Source organism: Toxorhynchites rutilus, chromosome 3 (genome assembly GCF_029784135.1).
Source record: "Toxorhynchites rutilus septentrionalis strain SRP chromosome 3, ASM2978413v1, whole genome shotgun sequence".
Classification (NCBI taxonomy): domain Eukaryota; kingdom Metazoa; phylum Arthropoda; class Insecta; order Diptera; family Culicidae; genus Toxorhynchites; species Toxorhynchites rutilus.
The window spans coordinates 184,584,713-184,605,244 of record NC_073746.1 but is presented as its reverse complement, the minus strand read 5'-3'; the positions used below and the strand labels follow the sequence as shown (position 1 = coordinate 184,605,244).

Here is a 20,532-nt window from a genome sequence, read left to right as displayed (position 1 = left end):
TCTTGCAGTGACCTTATAGAATTTCAGGCCTGGCATCTGCCCAAAATCCATCTTCACGTACGTTTCGACATTCATCAGCATGGATCCTTCGTACTTCGTCAAAACTTTGTTGTACAACTTGCCACCAGCGCCCTGTTTGGTTGCTTGCAGACGCGGAGATTACGATAAACTTTTGCAATTCAAAGGCTTGAAAATGTTTGGTTTTTTTTTTCAAATTTGCGCTGAGAAATCTGGGATGGAGAGGAGAACACCGGCCAGCAAATAAAGATCCCTGCTGATTGGTAGATCAAGATACTGTCAGTAGCAGGCACAAGATCGCAGACATAATATTTTTTTTTGCAGCGTGCTGAGCGAACGGGTCATAAGTCCACGTTTCTACGACATGATTTGTTTTAACACCAGTCCCACTTCTCTTCGTCGACGGAGGATGTCTGATCTGAGATACAGGAACTACACTCAGCATGAACCGACAACCAGATTTATGCGTGAGTTCAAAATGCTGCAAGATGTTGTTTCTGTAAATATGACATCAGAAGAAAATCGACGAAGATTAAGATTATATTTAAGAGATCAACTAAATGTATAAGTTTCAAATTTGTATTTTCTGTTCTCATGTTTAATTTTAAGAAGGGTAACGGGTTCACAGCCTGAAGCCCAAATAAACAAACAAACATAAACATATACGGATTCTCTTGATGATATTTTGGTTACAGTTGTGTTTTTAGTGATGTCGTAGTCCGAGTGTCCCGGGTTTGCCTTAATTGTTCTCCATACCTTCATCCTCAGTTTTCGATCGTAAGTTACACTACGACGCGTCCTCTGATCCATTCGAACAACAAGTGTACCTTCACGGACACGTTTCAGCACATCATACACTGTCTATTTAGTCATTTTTTGTGATTTCGAGATTTTAGTATCTGACCGGATTTTAAATATGGTCTAAAATCAAACTTCTTCTCTCTGTTTCTATCTTGAGCAACTTTTACAAACCATAACAGATCAAAGTGAAATTGTTACCGTTGAAAGACACAGCTTTTCAAGACAATTTGCTGTCAGAAGATTTCAGATACGCCTACTGCGACCGCTGCTATAAAATGAACAGTGATTCCACCGTGGTTATAGTTGCTTGAAGATACGCAATATCCAACAGTTGAGCTTCCTCATAAATCCCAATAACTCGTTCAGGTTTGTCTTGTAAACTACATCAGGGGTATTTACGTAGTAGGTCTCAAAGGGGTCATGAACGCTACCACGAGTGGTTAAAGATTGTGTCTACAGTGAAGGTAGGTTTAGAGTTCCCGTGAACGTGAACGCGGACAAACACTTTTTCGTTAATAATTCATCAGTCCATATATAAAACGCGAGGAAAACATCTTGAAACGATAGGAAGTTAGTTGAATTTTCTAGTTGAAAAACATGTTCAACCACAATTCATATTGATAAAAATAAATTAATTCAATATTTCACAACAATTCTGAATTTCCACCGTGGAATCGAGATGTTGGTGAACTCACCATAGATCACCAACTTCGGTGAACGTGAACGTGAAAACAGTGGTGAATATAAACGTCAAAATATTTCCACGTTCATGTTCACGTTCGAATGTCCCAAGGCATTCTGAAAATTATTTCACCGCGAACTGTAAAAGGATATGTTTAGCAATTCTCAAGTTTTCAATGAAAATTTTGATATGGATGCAATTTCAATCAATCGGGTTAAAAAACTTCGTTGGTTTGGGTTGATTCGTGAACAACTGTATATTTTATCCGAATTACATTATTGAAGATCGATGGTTATTTACTTCACGTTCACTGTCGAATTTTTAAAATGAACGTGAACGTGAACAAAATCATTCTATTCACCACGATTTTTTGAATTGTTTGTTCGCAATGTAGTTCACCGTGAAATGATCGTCCTATTCCACCGCCTGTTCAAGTTCACGTTCACGGGTACTCTAAACCGGCCTTGAGGTGGTAGCACTAAGGTGGATTTTCCACCGTAGAATGGACATTCTGCAAAAAAATGATCGAAAAGATCAGTAAAGATCAGCATATACCCAGATAGGCTACATGCAAATCAAAAATAAAATAAAAACGGCTGTTGTCGTAGTTTCTCCCCATTCTGCAGAGCTAGTACTGCCCACCTGCTTTTAGCCTTTTGCTGCAGCAATTTTGTTCTCTTGTTGGGTACCCAAAAGTGATATGAATGTTCAAAAACCATACTATTTTATAAGTGTAATGCACCTACCGTTGATACCGGTATCTCATCAGCATTGTATAGAAGAGAGACTTAAAATTGCCTAATTTTCGAAATAGTTTCCAATATGTGAAAAAAAAAAGGATGACCATAGGCTTGGGCTGTTGATGTAGCATCGGGTTTACGGAACGCATGTTTCGAATATCTGTCTAGAAAGCCTTTTATCCAGTCCCAGTTAGCAGCCTTCTACATACTGACCTTTTTTGTTCTTCGCTTATTTTTCGTCGGCCTATTTCCGTCAGTTCAGTGCCAATCACCGACATCAGGGAGGCCACTCCACCTGTTCCTTTCTATCAGACTCAACAACTCATGAGCCGGGCTAACTTCTTTTACTTCCCTTCCAAGGAAGACGTAACCAGAGATTTTTGGTCTCAGAAATTCCAACGACACCAGCTGGGATTAAACCCAGAATGTGAGGCCGTTACGCTAACCACACACCACTGGCACCGTCAACTTACATTTGTTGAATGTTGTTTTTTGGTCAATTCGGATGCCAAACGACGGACATCTGTCATGCTGATATAATAGGAGCGATTCTCAAGGTCAAGCAGAAGCTTGCATAATGTTCTTTTTAAAAACATTATGACGACCCATTTACGAAACATGAAACTTAAGACACATATTGCCCAGAAACATAAAATTATTGTCGATTTTACCCCCAATGAACTCAAAATTTCAAATCAAAGCTATTGAGCTTCGATAAGCAACTAAATTACCTACCTTCTCACAGAATACACTTAACAATGATCTAAGATGGTTAAATGAGGCTCACAAAAAGTATAGAGTTTTACAAGATTTTCCAACTGAAGCACGTAAATTCCACTAGCGAAATTTAGACGAACTGTTTTCTGTTTGTAATCGGTTTTGTTTAGTTTTTTTTTTTGTTTTGACAGCAACGTGGTTTCAGTGACTCCCAACGTAAGAAATGGCAAGTGTACACAATTTTCAAAAATAGCTTTTAACTGGAATAAAAATCGTTTTTACTCGTTTTTTTTCTATTCTAATTTGTATAATATTTTCATACAAATACCCGTATAATCGAACAACTTTCGGATAACGTAGTACGTCTAAGTCGTGTTAGTCAATTGCATTTTAAAAAGCTTCTTCATTGTCGCAAAACTAAGCTCCCGAAATTAACATATCATACTTTCAAATCAGAAGTAGTCACCCTGCTGTTGTCGCACAGAAAAGATTAAAGCGAAGCTTAAAAACTATGGGTAACAACTGGAAACCCCTCTCTCGGAATCATGGATTAATGAACACTTCATGCTACCGATTATTAAGTTTGATTTATAGCGTTTAACAGAACCGTACTACAGGTCCTGTTAAACCCGAACGGATGTGTGTTGTACCGGCTGGCGGCGATCGTACATGCCCAGCCCCAGGATGCTTCGACATAGGCATATTCCGCCCAGGAATGGTTCATACACATGTGTTGACGGGTATAATCGAGTAGATACGCATCATACCACAAATTAAATATATTCAAGGGAGGTTCAAATGTTCGTAAAGCAAATATGAGAAATCGAATTTCAATTCCAAGAAAGAAAATATTTTTCAGTATGTTCTCGATATTGCTAGAAGAGGTGAACTCGAAATTTGTTTTTCCGGAATTATAATTTCGCGACACAGAACTACTTGACAGATCGGCTTGACATTTGACTTGTGGTCATGTAGTTGATGTACAATCGCAAAAGTATTTGAACCCCTACAAATATTGTTGTCCCTCTACGGGTTTTCCAATCTCTCTAGTATGAAGAATCCGAAGGAATCAAAACTGCTGCATTGCATCCCTTTTCGAGGAGAGATTATTGCTAACATTGCGTCTTCTGACTCGGGACCAAATGGTGCCTGTGGATATGAGCGGTGTGAGTGAACTTTTCCAGACGACGATATTACCATGGTGTCCTGGCGAACAAGATATACTAGAGCACGAACTAGAGGAGCACCCGTATGTACGTAGCTGCTACACTTGGTCTTCCTGGAATAATGTACCTCCACCATGGTGGGGGTGAGGCGGATGTATAACGGTAAAGTGCTCCTCCATAAATTTTCCTCCGGGAATAGCTCCTCGCTGACAACTGTTGTGGCATTTGGCGTCAGCGGGCGCGAATTTAGAAATTAAACTTCCTCTGGGAGCCCGCAAATCTTTGCAGACAATAAGTAGCGGAGCGATACCACGGGAAAAGTATTTCAAACATTTGTAATATTTGTTAGCGTCGTGTTGGGGTAGTAAATGGCTGTGGCTTTACTTGTGAACACAAGCTGTGGAGAAAGTAATACTCCGAATATGGCAGGATAGATTCTCAAGTCGCATCCTTAACCATGCTAATATTTCTTGAGTGTTCACTGATAGCTATGGTGTTGTTATGAAAAGTCATAAAACATTCTGAAATGACACATTTTTTTCTAGTTAAACATTCACTAAGATGTGCAAACCCATTGATTTGAACTGAGTTCAACGAACCACCTCACGTAAATACCCAATATACAATCATCTAATCCATCAAATCGGACCGCAACCGTTCGATTCGGTCCAGGTCAAGCGGGTGGAAAACACCTCTCCATCAGCTATTTATCAGCCTTGACAAGATGCCTTTGCATATTTTCCCGATAATCAGATCAACCACTACAACAAAAGAACAACAATAAACATACGGCCTCTGTATAAAAAGCCATTCCATCACATTCCCTGAGATTTAATCCCAAAAAGAATATGTGTTGCAGAAATCAAAAAGGACCGGAACGGCCCGCTTTCCGGTTGAAGACCTTTCTTCTGCCTCTGTTGTTGTGATTCTATTGAAGTTTGAATAAATTTGTAAGTTTCTGTGGCCCGTCTCTATTCAATGATGAGAACAAATCTTGTAATATTAATGCGCTTCTAACAACCAGAGCCGAAAGAGCGGCGGTCTGTTCCCTGGAGACAATCAACGAAATAATGTTATGTAGGAATGACATAATAAGGAGTTGGGATGAATGGAGGATTTCGGAATGAGAGAATCACTATGGCGAGCAGACAGGTAAACGACTGAATAAATAATTATGGCTTCTGTTTGAAATCTGAATAGTGTTCTAGTTTGGATGAAAAATCTTCGGGTGGAGCCAATTCAGTAAAATAAAGTTGTGCGGAAAAATTACTTCAGTCTAAATCTTCAGTCTAAAATCTTGAAGAAATAGAATGATGTGTTTTCGGGCCATCTGAAATAGAAATATACACAAACAAATGACTGAAAAATGTTTGAAATACAGTGGCAGAGCTTCAAAAAACATGTTTGAGCCAAATAAGCTTGGTGATATGACAACATGTGAAGTGTTTCTTAAGAGGATTTTTAGAGGAACGTGGAACAGTCAAGTCATTTTAGAATACTCTATAATGTTCTCTACAATTCAGACATCAACGGTCAACATAAAGCCAATCAAGCGTTAACGAATCGGGATGAATACTTTGAATTAGTAGAAAAGCAGAGTGAGTCTGAAAATCGATTCATAATTATGGTTTCCTGGAAAAAGAAAACGTATTGACGACGAAGACGACACTTCCTCTTCCGTGCCGAACAATCAACGCTTTCATACTTTCACACGACTATCTCAACAGAATGACTCTGATGGTGGCTGACAGTTTTGTAAGAGAGTCTGTCGCACTTTTGGTGGCCTGCCGAAAAAAGATAAAGGGTGCGCGAAGTGCACGGTAATGTTCTTACCGTCATTATTGATCGCACTTCTTTCATCTTTTTTTTCACGAAATCAGCACTTCTACCATCTCGCAGAATAGGTCCGGTGGCAGTTTCTTCTTTTATCCTCTGTCGAAGCATATTACTCCTTCCGCTTGCTGTCCATCAAAATGAGTAAATGGATGTGATTTTCTTTGGTGAAGTGTAATCACATTTTATTGAGCAGGATTCCTTCGCAAATTTCCTCTGATGGATCCAAAGAAAAGGGACAGTTTGTGGTCACTATCGTTACTGAGGAATCAGGCTGCAGTGGTTCTTTCGCGAGAATATTGGGTTGAGTTTGATTGGTTCTTTAGTTTTTGTTTCATTTTGATTCAAAAAAAAAAAGGAATATTACATGATGAGATTCTATGAGCGATTGCTATACATTTTTTGTGATTGTTATAATTTTATTTATATTTTTCAAATTATGATATGATAAATTGTATTTATCAAGTAGCTGGTATTGACAGTTGGTTCGTAATTTACACTATCTAAGCAAAGGTTCCAGTGCACTCGTGGCCGAGTGGTTAGCGTCTTACATTATCATGCCGGGTGTTCGAGTTCGATTCCCGTCCTGGCCGGGGGAATTTTTCGTCAAAAAGAAATTTCCTCCGACTTGCACTGGTGGTCACGCGTATTCTAGAGCTTGCCCCTCAGAATACATTTAAGGTGTGTTATTCGGCTTAGGAAATCTCAACTTAAGTGTTAATAAATGACGCTAGTTAATGCATACGTTGAGACGGCAAAAGTCCCACAGGGAACGTTAACGCCATTCAAGAAGAAGAAGCAAAGGTTACGGGGCGAGTTCAGATTTAGTTACTTATATTGTTTTACGTCTCGATTATTATCCGTAAATCCATCCATACTGGAAGCCGTAATGCATCACAATCCGGGCACTTAAGCGCTTAAGATGATAACTTTAACTATTAAAAAACATTGACATATAATAGCTTGAAAAATTACCGTTCCTATAGATTAGAAGGCTTTCATGTAAATTACGAATCACAGAATTACACAAAATCTTGTTGTATTTGTTCAAAATTTGTAAATTTCTTTATTGGACCGTGATTGGAAACCCGGAGACTTTTTTAATCACAATTTGAATCCCAGAGAAATCAATAATGAACATAAGTTATGAGTTCCTTTAAAACATTATTTATAGTCGGTAATAACCACGTGCGTCTTCGTACACAACTAGCCGCTTGACCAACTTATTAGTAACGCTCTTGGAAAGTTCTAGGTAGTTACCTTACCATCAACACGAATGAACAGTCAGAAGTGCAACGAAGTACTTCAGAAATTTACTGCTGTTATTGCATGAAAACAATGTGATAATGGGGTAATTTGGCATCAATTCAAAAATAGGAAGGTCATGTCATGGTTTGATAAATAGGCGCTTCAGATTTTTGACTGGTCAGCTTGTTTACCAAATCGAAATCTTGTTAGAAACTTATGAGGAGTGATCGGACGAATAGTAGATGCAGCTTACAAGCAGTATGAGTAATTTGAAGAGCTTAAACGAGCAGTATCCTCTGCGAAGAATGAGATACCCACTATAACATAGCGCAGCTTGGTCGTAAACACCCCGAATGGGTTATTTGAACTGATTGATAACTAAAGATGACCTACGAATTAGAAACTCATCGTAAGTTATGTTAAATTGGCGTTAGTTTTGTAAAGAAGTGAGAGTTTTTCCATCTGGCTCTATAGTTATATATAGTTAACACTGGAATTTTAGTTTTTTAAATGTTTCGCGCCTGAACACAACAATAAAGTTGAAATGATCAGTCTTATAAATGAAGATAGTTATTGTACTCTACACTATATACTTCAATTCAACCGACTTCTTACATATCTCTGGAAACTCAGAAAAAATGAGTGGTTCTATAGTTGTGAAACGCAGTGTACTTGATAGCAATGACAAGGGCCGCGAAATGAATGTTTTCACTGAGTGAGGATCGCGAACGTTTCGCGATTTTTTTTTCAATTCGGATTTATTGGGGTAATGATGTTGATTTGAATTGTAGAAGGTTTAAGTTTTCTCAGTTCATTCGCCTCTATCCTTGAAAAGGCCAATTTGGAAAACTCAACTAAACACTCGGCCTTGAGAGGTTATTCGAAAGACTCGCTGCCGTCTGATCGCTAGCTAGATAACTAATGAATTGTGAATACTGTGTTATGAAATCGCGAATGGTTTGTTTATACTCAATGAATAGAATACGGGGGAGCTAAGATTGCAATATTATCTCTATCCACATTGTCTGTAGAACGAATGCTGCAATTACATTTCGAGCGACCAATTTTCGCTTGTCTTATTAGCAGTGATATTTGAATATTGTACGTCCCTCATACATACTCGGCCACAAGAACACGATAGGAAAATGTGTATTCTTCCAATTTTCCTTAATTTATTTTATTTTATTCATTTATTTATTTCGTTTGTCTTCGAAAAAAATCGTACAGACTTATTATTTTATATTCCTTATCCTACTTTTTAAAACGTCCTTGCTTATGTTATAGTCAAAATAGTCGGAAACATCGCTGAATGCTCGTAAGCTCGCACAGAGTGGATAGTTGTGCCCGTAGTTCGTCCTGTGGAGGGGGATATTGATCGCGTTATAATTGCGAAGCAATCGAGATGGAGCGTTCAAGTTAACTGGCTGGAGCAGAGCGGAACAATCAGTTCTGTTTGTCATTATGTCGAATATGAACATCCGTTGCAATTTCAATCGTCTGGATGATAGGCTTTCAAGGTCAATCAGGGGACATCGTGATCTGTAGGGAGGTAGGTTAGCTGGCAACTGTCGAAGGGCGATGCGAATAAAGTGCTTTTGGATCCGCTCAATTTTGACGAACTGGGCTGTGTTTTACGGCGCCCAAAATGGAGTTGCACATTCTAGGATGCTACGGACAAGAGCACAAAGGTATCGTGCCCGGCGTCTACACCCAAAATAAATAGTTAGCACACTTTTAGGCATCCCAAAAAGTGACATTAAATGAGCTTAAACATGTCATTAGAAGAACTATCCGGGGAAGCCGTTCGCACACCAGTACAAAATTTTCCCAAGCGTAAGCGTAAGATTCGTTGCGTTTTATAATGTAGGGTAATATTCACGTGCATTGGTATGTGTGATCACGTAATATAGGGTGGAAATATCTATAGGACGACTTTTGATTTAATGGCTGATGTGTTTATATAAGGCGCAAAAACTAAAAAAATAAAGCGATAAACAGTGGGTTTTATTTTTTATATACAACTATTTTCATAGTTACATTTTGAAAGAACTAAGAGCGGGTCTCAAATGAGGTGTGATTTTGAATTTGAATGCGTGACAGCAGTGGTAATGGGACAGTAAATTTCAATTAATAGTTCCGTTATCACTACTGCCACATATTCAGCGCAGCATTACCACTATTTTAAAAGCTTAAAAATGGTTTGTATGTATGCGAGCAGACATCTCTTTCTGTTTTCTTTTCTCTTTTAATTTGGGATTGTGCAAAAAAAAAGTCCACACGACGTCAATGGGGATCGAACCAAGGCCGGCTGGAATGCAAAGTTACTTTACACGACCACGCTATCCATATAGCTCTTCTTCTTCTTCTTCAATGGCACTAACGTTCCTAGAGGAACTTCGCCGTCTCAACGTTACTACGTTACTTGCGTCATTTTTATTAGTACTTAGTTGAGATTTCTATGCCAAATAACACGCCTTGAATGCATTCTGAGTGGCAAGTTCTAGAATACGCGTGATCACAGTGCAAGTCGGAGGAAATTTCTTTGACGAAAAATTCCCCCGATCAGAACGGGAATCGAACCCGAACACCCGGCATGTTAGTTATGACGCTAACCACTCGGCCAAGGGAGCACAAAGCCAAAGAACCATATAGCTGCCAGCGCTATTATAAAGGAGCGTGATAATATTACACCTAATCATAAAATGAAGTTGGAAGGTGTTTTCTAAGACGATAAAGAAGAACATGAACGAGAATATATCTTTCTCTGTCTGGGCCGTGTATTTGGCAAACTATACGAAAAGCTTTCATATGCTTTCATTTAAATGTGTCCCTGTTTCGCTCACTCGTATTGGCTCCAACATATATATTATACAAATGATATACATGTATTGGGGAGTAGAACATTTTATGTTATCTTTCAGCTCATTTAATGTAATAAAACGGGATGCCAGAAGATGTGCTAAAAATTAACTTTGGGTCCAGAAACAGCTGCTACGCATGCAGGTTGCACTCACGCACACATATGCAATATTGATACCCATTCATGTACAATTCTATGCTGACACTCACACAACTGAAATGAAAGTTCGACTAATACACATGAGAAGTTTGCTCAATACATACAAACATTTAACTCTCTCAAAAAGATCATATCTGGGATGCTTTTTTCTGCACATTTGCCTTCTTAAGGCAGAAAAAAGCATGTTTTGTGCTAAGGATGACTTATTTTTTATCAATGCTAGTTTGGGTGTAGGGTGGTTTATTTGCATGGGAAGACTTTATCATGCCGATTTTATCCATCACCGCTAAGTGATTATCCGACATGTTTTGTTGCAATGCCAGCACAAGGTTGGCTAGTTTTGATACAGCCGCACGTAGACTTTCTAATTCAGTACGCTGAGCAGACGAAGTGTCAGACATCATACCTTCGCGATTGGCGAAGATTTCTCAGCACGCTACGCATAGCCATAAAACTTTGCCGCAGCTAAACAATTGTTGCATATGACTTCTACTAACTTCCGAACATTCAGCTTTTACGTGGAAAAATGTTTCACAATATGAACATTGCGATGCTTCAATGTCACGAATTTCATTGAAACATTTTCTGCAAGAACGTTCCATTTTTAAATTTGTTTGCTGAGTGTAAGTTTGCTTCAGTATTGCGTTCAAGCTAGACGTTCCTACGGTAGCGTTATTACTTGCCAATAGATGGCGCTGATACTCCGAAACTTGTGCGTGACGATAAAGGTATAGTATCGCAACAATGGTCGCACAATCAGTACTCAAACGTTGAAGCAGAGATTTCATCCAAATAAGCAACAAGTTTTGGGTAGTCCATAAAAAACAAAACACAATGTAGTAGATAGGGGTGTTCTCAATCATTTATGGATTAGGGAACCGTAATGTTTAAATTAACTAAAAGTTTCAGAAATTTTCGATTCGATTGGAAATCAAATAAAAAAAAATCATAGCTAAAATAAATATTAACGGTAAAACTATTTCATAGAAAACCGTGATCAATTTTCTAATTTGGTACCATTACTGAAAGACAGACATTTATTCACTAATGTCGACAGGATTAGCCTTAATGATCGGATTAAATGTATTTAATAGATATTTAATCTACTAATACCACTTAACTAGACAAGTAACTAATGTGTAGATGTGTAATGTGCAATGTGTGATGTGTGATATGGGTGGGGGTATGATGGACAGGTGGTTGATTTGTATAGTTGCACTATGAATTTCAAATTTCTGTTGATGGGAAACCCTTCTACATGCTATTCTATAATATTTAAACCATCCTTTGACAATGAATACTGATCAAAAGTGGAATCATTATTCCGCGTGTGGATGTAATTTTTGCGGCTTCGATATTAAGCATTTTTAGTGGTTTAATTGCAAAATTGAATTCGCTGATGGTTATATTTCACTTTGTGAGTTGACAGAGAAGCGATATTAGGTATGTACGGAAAAGTAAATTCATTCGTAAGTGGCATTGGGACTCCATGGCATTACACCACGTATATTATGAACATGTCCATATCCCCCCCCACTACATGTCCATTATACCCGCACCGATAAAAATGGTCTACTTTTCGGCTTGTTTTATTTTCATTAAAAAACATGGAAAAACACATTTTTATAAAACATTTAGCCAGTTATTTCGAAAACCAGTATATTGAACTGTAAGAAACTGCTTTTAAATTTTTGGAAACATGAGTTTCCAAAGATAAAATTGAAGTTTTCCTTAACATGTCCGTCTTACCCCCATCTCCCCTATGTTGCATATAGCTGGTTCAGAGAGTATCCAACCTAGATTTAGACGTTTTGTACTACAGAAAGGGAATCGAAATGTTGGAAACTCGCTATCGCTTCGTATTCCCTCGAAGGAAACTATGTTTTGGATTAAGTACAGCTTTGCCCAAAAAAACGATTGTTTTCATTAACAATTCCGGGACATTCAGCCCATGCAGTATACACCCCGTTTCAAGAACCACAATTTTTTTAAGTTTCTGGAGATGAGAAAGAGATCGGTCGAAATGATAGAATGATGTACATTTACTATCATTTTTCATAAAACTAACTTTGTAACCCTTGATCAGGCGAGAAACATTCTAAGAAAACCGAGAGCTGATGTATCATATCTATAGAACCAGATGTTACTCCTTTTTTAAAATTATAACTTCTTTTCAAAATTCAAGTCAACTCGCATGATTTACAGCAAGTTTATGACGCTTCCCAACCAGCTGAAATAATTTATACGGCGTGTTTCCGAGCTGCGGAATGTTGAAACTTTGTTCCTCGCAGCGAAAACACCCGATTGAGAAATTATTATGATTCGCGCCGGATCAAAATAATTAAGGTTATAAAGCTAGTGCTAAGAACGAGGATAGTTTTTATTTCCCATTCTATATACATAATTTCAACCGATCTTTTCTGTATCGCTTAATTAATGAAATTAATTAATTCTAACGTCTTCGAATGTACCTTATCGCATTGATCCTGAGCCCAATCAATCCTGCTTAGTGTTTCAGTCGAGTATACAAGTCCGCTACCCTCGAATGTGTTCTTCCGAAAATGTCCACGTCATCGACGAAGTAGATAAACTGATTAAACTGGCTGACAAAATCATGCTTCGTATGCTGTTAACCCCTCTCTGTATAACACACATTCCAGCGCCATGTTCAAAAACTGCCAGAAAAGTCCATCGCCTTGTCAAAATCCCTTGCATATCTCAAACGTTTCAGATTAATCGAAATACACACACTGTAGCGTACACCATCCTTACAATGGCTGAAAAGTCTAGTCAGTTTTCGGAGAAATCTGTTGTCGTTCGATGAAATCATATGCGGCTTTCAGGTCAACGAACAATTTCGCTTGCAACTTAATACCTGTGGCACTTTTGGAAGATCCACGGCAGAGTAAAAATCTAGCACACCGTCAAGCAACCGGGCATGAATCCGGCCATAAAACTTCCCGCTTCGCTGTTTATTGTTGGCGATTAATACCTGGAGAGTATCAGGGATAGAATTTTCTAGCACCATTTGTGATCGTGATTGCATGGTAGATCTCACAATTCAGCTTGTCACTTTTTGATTGATGGGACCGACTACCCCTTCTTTTCACTTCATCGATGGCTGTTCTGTACCACATCCTGACCGGTGCACACACTGCACCTGATAAAACTTGCCAGATGCTTTGTGATTCTTTGAATGCTTGATGGTTTGCATTACTATACTCATCGTAGTGGATGAAACGTAGCTGTTTTTCGTTCGTTGTTACATTTACAGCTTACATTTTGGAGTTTTCTTCAATCATACATTTTTTTCCTTATATTCATCAACTTTCTGAACTCAACTATCAACTGTAATTGTTCTATTCCTCTGACAGTTCTGCTCTATTTTCCATACACTTGCGCTGTTGTCAAATGAATTCTTGAGTTTGCCACTCAGAATGCATTCAAGGAGTATTGTTTGGCATGGAAATGTCAACTAATTAATACAAAGACGCAAGTAATACTGAGTTGAGACGGCGAGGTTCCTCAGTACCATTGCACAATGGGCCAGGAGATGCAATTAAGTGGAAATTAGCATTTAGAGCTCGACAGTTATTCTCTAGACAAAAACTGTCTTCGACAAAGTTGTTACATACGATAGGGCCCTCATTTTTTATGTTATCAAAAATAGGGTGACCAAAATTGTCGATGAAATAAAAAATCTAACTTTCTTATCTTTATAGGTAGAGGTAAACATAGTTCGACAATGTTGTAGTCCTAGTTATTTGAGACATCTTTGTGGAACAAAGTGTTCTCTGTTGCTTGAAATAACCGATATAGGGCTTTTTTTTCAAGTTACGTTAAGGTCACCATGAAAAAAACTGTTTTTTTTTTGCTCTAACTTTTATATTTCAAATTCTACATACAAACTGTCTTCGAAAGACTTTTAGAGCATACTAATACAAACATTTTGCGATGAAGAACTTGTCAATATCTCAATTTTACTCAAAGTTATTGATATTTCTTCCCAAAAAATACGCTCTCTTCAATTGTTTGTCATTCTTTCTGGGGCAAACAAAAACGAAGTTTGTTGACGGCATTTGAAAGATCATATTTCACTCTACACGATGTGTGATTTTCAACACTATGTTATTTTTTGTGTTTGAGTAAATTAAAATTGAAATTGTTTTTGGGTAAAAAAAACATTTTTGGGTGAAAAAAACACCAATAACTTTGAGTAGGATCAAGTTATAGACAAGTTCTGCATCGCAAAATGATGGTACGATAAGCTCTAAAAGTCGTACGAAGACAGTTTTGATGTAGAATTTTAAATATAAAAGTTAAAGCAGAAAAAACACGTTTTTTCATGGTCACCCTAATGCAACTTTGAAAAAAGCGCTAAATCGATTATTTTAAAACATAGAAAAAAGCTTTGTTCTACAAAGTTGTTTAAAATAACATTGTTAAACTATCTTTATCTCAATCTATAAAGATAAGAAAGTTAGATTTTTCATTTCATCGACAATTTTGGTCACCCTATTTTCGATAACATAAAAATGAGCGTTTTGTCATATGTAACTACTTTGTCTAAGACAGTTTTTGTCTAAACGATAAATATCTCCCACAACTACTAACTATAGTAAGAACTTTATCGAAGACTGTTTTTGTCTAGTGAATAAATATCTTAAATATATTCCACAAAGTTGTTTTCCGCGTTTTCCATTTAAGTTGCATTGAGGTGACCGTGAAAAAACCTTTTTTTGCTATAACTTTTATACTTAAAATTCTACATCAAAATTGTCTTTGTACGACTTTTAATGTTTATTTTGCGATGTAGAACTTGTCAATATCTGTTTTTTATCACATGTGTTTATTTATTTAGACTCATTAGCATTTTAGCTGAAACAGGGCCGGATTTCAATCGTGTACATGTCACATGTCTATAAATCTATCTATCTTCTTCTTCTTCAATGGCACTAACGTTCCTAGAGGAACTTCGCCGTCTCAGCGTAGTATTACTTGCGTCATTTTTTATTAATACTTAGTTGAGATTTCTATGCCAAATAACACGCCTTGAAGTCATTCTGAATGGCAAGCTCTAGAATACGCGTGATCACAGTGCAAGTCGGAGGAAATTTCTTTGACGAAAAATCCCCCCGACCAGAACGGGAATCGAACCCGAACACCCGGCATGTTAGTTATGACGCTAACCACTCGGCCACGGGAGCACACAAAATCTATCTATAAATAGCACATTACACAGTTGCTATACCATAATGGCTACTGTGTAATGTACCATTGCATATGGTACATTACACAGTAGCCATTTAGGCGTATTCCGAGTAGAGTATTCTCGTTGATGTGTTATTGATAGAACAACAGCCCGATGTTTCTTGCAGAGCAGAGCAGATCTTATTTCGACCGTGGATCGATCTTGTAACAAAGGGCTTGCTACGCTCAGCTGCCCGCATGTACTCCTTCTTTTCCCTCCCAGGGTCGGCTCAATTCCAGCCAAATTAGGTTTCTCAGAAAAGGGAGAACACCACGTTATAGATTCCTAAAGAGACGGTCTTTATTCTATTTATTGTCTGCCCTAATTCCCTAATTTCTACTCAGATTTACAAATACTCACAGGTGTGTATTTTGTCGTGTCAGGGCCCGCCGCTGATACTCCCTCGTTCCTGCGTTGACTACACTTTCGGCGTAGATTCTGACCGCTGCTGATACTCCCTCGTTCCTGCGTTGGTTCTCCTGTTTGGCGGAGATTCGGATCGTCGCCGCCTTATCCTCTCGTTCGTTGTTCAGGGTGCCGGTACTGAACCTCGGCCACGCCACACGCTACACCGCGCTCTGATTATATGACGGTAGTCACCGATCTTCAATTCACTTCCCGTTACTGCGCGACCGCTACAACCCGCTGGATGGGTTTTGTACGGAAGGTCCTTCTTCGACTTCGTAAAAGAATGTCTTTTCGTTCCAATTTAACTCGATATTATATTATTCGCTCCAATCGAGAACACGTCTTGTCTCTGAAGCGTGGCTCGGACAAGTCCCGACTCGCTCCAACCGGAACTTCTTCGACCCGCCAAATCCGGTTTGGTTTTCATTGCCTTCAGTACTGCCAACCGCAGCGATGTTTTAATGTGTCGTGTAGTGTTGTAATGTTGTGTAATGTTGTAATGTTGTAATGTTGTGCTGTAGATAATCCTTAATTCGTGTTGTGTATGACTATGTGCCGTCTTTCTTTTAACCCTTAAATAGCTATTTTTTAATCTGTCGTTTTAATTTTACTCTTGGTTTTATTTATCGAAATATAGTTTAGGAAATAGGTATATGTTTTTTAATTTTATGCGAAGGACCCTATTTAGCTATTTTTTCTATAAATGTGTGTTTTCTCCTTTTTTTTTGTTCTTAATGAATACCATGAGCGGGGGCCAACTTCAACAGGCAGCAAGACCCAACAAGTGACTTGTCACAATCTCCATCACTGATGATTGTTGCGTAGACTTGCGTCAATTGAGGGCCCTGAGCTTGAACTCATGATCGATCGCTTATTAAGCGAACGCGCAACCAATGTGGTTACGAAAACCTCCTTTCAATATCCTTAAAACACATGATTTCAGTTTCAATTTACTCCAATAATAAAAATAACATAGTTTTGAAAAACTCATAAAAAATATGTTCTTTCAAATGCCGCCAAGAAAAATATTTTGCGTTCGACCCAGAAATAATGACAAACAAATGAAGAACAATGAATCAAGAAATTCTGCATCGCAAAAAGTTTGTGTGAGTATGCTCTAAAAGTTTTTCGAAGACAGTTTGCATGTAGAATTTGAAATATATAAGTTTGAACCAAAAACAAGTTATTTAGAAAAAAAACTAGGTTGTCCTAGTTCGCTTATTTCAAGAGATGGAAAAAAACTTTGTTCTATAAAATTGCCTAAAATAACTGGGACTACAACAACTATATTTACCTCTATCTAAAAAGATAAGAAAGTTATTTTTTTTTATTTCGTCGACAATTTTGGTCACCCTATTTTTGATAACATAAAAATGAGCGCCCTATCATATGTAACAACTTTGTCGATAAACAGTTTCTGTTTAGAAAACAACTATCGGGCTCTAAATGCTAATTTCCAGATGCATTTACTCCTGGACCTTTGTGCATTGTTGCCATATGTACAGATTTATCCGCAAAGGCACAGATTTTTTCAATTTTTTTGGTACAGATTCAGTACGATACAGATTACAGATTTTTGTCATAGAGTACAGTTAGTCGTTTTTGGTTCTCTACAATGGGTATTTACAGAAAACACACATGTACACGATTAGTGGACAAAAAAAAAGAATTGAGTTTCGCTCGCATTTTTCGCATTTTCCACGCTTACCTCGTTTTTAATATTCCTACTATGTATCATTCTTCGGTTACAGTCGAATGATGTTTCATCTGTTTATAACAACAACAAAACTAAGCCTTTAAATCGACACCATGAACGCAATCTAAGAATACGTGAGGTAGCTCTGAACTTTTAACAACTTATAGAAAGCAGTCTAAATTTAGCAAGAGTAACGAAAATTATAATCGAACAAATGAGTATTTATTATTTTGTGCTAATAAAACAGATTGCAACAAATATGCAAATACAAATTTCAATATACATGTTTAAAAGAAAAAGTAATGATGAGAAAGGTTTTTATCCTTCCAGTACAGATGAAAATGTGGCAACACTGATCATGACTACTCCTGTATACAAGGAATTGTTAGAAACCACAATGCTTTCATAAACCAATGAACATATGCCACAAGATGAATGTTCCAACGACCCTAAAAAATATTTCGAAGTTGGTCAAATCATCGTTCTCAAAGGTGTCTGACGGGTATTCTTTCGCTTGGTGCATTGTTTTAGCCACCCCTGTTTTGCACTTTAGGGAATAATAATAATAATTTATTTCAACACATAAAATCGTATTTTTTTATTTAACGATAAAACATATCAAACTACCTGATTGTTCCAATTATAGTGTTCAAATCATATAAAATCGCGATGATCCACACAAATTAATGATAAATGTTAAATCTCACATTAAAGTTCCTCTATCGGCATATATGTGATGGGCAATTCAATAATCACTATCCTTGCAGTTTCCAAGCACCGTAGGCTGATTACACCATCGAACCGCACTTATTATGCCACTTCAATCACACGTGAACCTGTAATTAATTACTAAAGCTAATCACAATTCTTCGCCTGTTTCCATATTTCACCCTCAGCACCACAGACGATGTTGAAAAATCACTGGAGCTGCTGGACAAAGTCTTATCGGAATTCGAAGAGGAGCAGGAGGTAGCACACGCCCCAGTAGAACCGGACAGTCCCTCCCAGGGCCATCAATCCGAGGATGACGGCTACATGAGCATGAATGGCCGAAGGTGAGTTGGGGTTTCCTTTTTCTTTTCCTTTTTCTTTTTTCTTTTTGCTTGCACATGCGAAAGCTCACCTCTATTGCTACAATCTATGCTACAAAAGCGGAATCATTACAGCTTAAATCATTGAAAGAAAACTCGTTTTTCCTGCCACAAGTCGGTGTACACAAGATCCCTGTCTGTCGGTTTTGCGCCGAGTTATTATCCTCTTTTGCAGCTCTACTCTTCAGCACAACATATTTGCATTCGTAATTGTAATAAAAGACGAATAACGAGTGCTTCCATGCTCGTGTATACCTTCCCAAACGTCATTTTAGTTTGTCGAGCACGTACTATCCCCATGCAGGTTCCTCTGTATGAAGTCACATCATATGCTCTGGCATTGTTCACCTCAAGAGCTCTTTTAATGTGAACGGTATAATGAGTCTAATGTTTGAATGAACTGGTTATACGTCTAAAATTTAACAAATGAAAATCTCAAAAAGCGAAACTTTTATTAATACCTCTCCATTCATCACAAGCAGCAGAAAATTTTCGAAACAAAACATTTTTAACTCAGCGTATCGTGGGTTTCTGTTATTGTGGGGGAGAAAAATGTGAAGTGAGCCAATAGTAATTAACAAAAATGTGTCTGAAAACAGAAATTCATGAGTGGGTCACGAATAGCTTCAAATTTTACGTGACTAAAATAAAACGAAAATGTGTCGTTCCCAGTGCAATGAATATTCATACTCGACATATATCCCTCGATATCAGAGCAAAATGTTTTCGTCAACCTTTTCCGAACAAAAAGCTGACACATGATCAGTACCATGTGACTCGACACAATATCGTGTAGAAGAGCCCAACTTTCTGGATTTCGATATTCAGATAGAATTCGGCAGATATTTTAATAACATAATAAAACATATATCTCATCTAACATTCTCGATCAACCTCTGGATAACGAACATCATATCGAGGACGCAGTGAACCAGCTCAGTGAACGCAGTGAACCAGCACTCATGATGAATGTTGTGAAGATAGCTACCCCAGAAACACAAAAAAATTATTACTGCCTCCCACATAAAAGCAGCAGTTGCAGAAAAGCGACTACTAAGACGTATCTGGCAAAACAAACGATCGCCAGAATCTAAAAACCAATTCAATATGGCACAACGTAAATTAAGAAAGCTATTACAAGACGAGAAAGATGAAAAATTCCACAATTACTTAACTGAATTGTCGCCAAATCAAGATACTAATTACTCACTATGGAGGGCAACTAAGAATCTAAAACGACCTCAGTTACAGGTCCGCCATTTAGAATGCCCTTTGGTAATTGGGCCAGAAGTGACGATGAAAAAGCAGCAATTTTTGCAAACCATCTTCAAAAAGTTTTTACTCCGTATCAATCGGGACCTAATCAAGAAACGCTCGAACTTTCTGGTGCTACAAACCAAAACAAAGCGAAAATCAAACATCGGCTGGTGAGACATGTTATCAAAAATCATATTAATGTGAAAAAGTCACCCGGTATCGACCACATCAACGGAAATATGATCAAGAAGCTACCTGACCTAGCAATTAAACATCTCACGAGAATTTTCAACGCAATGACTCATATAAGATATTTCCCACAAGCATGGACAATTTCGACCATCATTATGATTCCTAAGCCAGGGAAAGACGCACAGAAAGTGGAATCTTATAGGCCTATCAGCATCCTTCCAATCTTCTCAAAAGTGTTCGAAAAAATTATCCTAATAAAATCAGCGCTCGAGATTGAAAGATTAATCCCGAATCATCAATTCGGATTCCGAGCAAAACATGGCACTATCAAACCACCGATTCCGATTGATAGAAGAAATTCGTAAAGCATATGAAGGCCACGGATATTGCTCAGCGCTTTTTCTTGATGTAGC

The 20,532-nt window shown here is 37.9% G+C and overlaps 1 protein-coding gene across 10 annotated transcripts in view; it reads left to right on the top strand.

Moving 5' to 3' along the window:
• Positions 1-20,532, top strand: part of LOC129780626 (uncharacterized) — a 329,353-nt gene that overhangs the window by 186,026 nt on the left and 122,795 nt on the right. For all 10 annotated transcript variants that reach the window (XM_055789108.1, XM_055789106.1, XM_055789109.1 and 7 more), the window contains one exon: positions 18,476-18,634. In XM_055789108.1, coding sequence (XP_055645083.1) covers positions 18,476-18,634 — 159 coding nt within the window. The remainder of the gene's footprint in view (positions 1-18,475; positions 18,635-20,532) is intronic.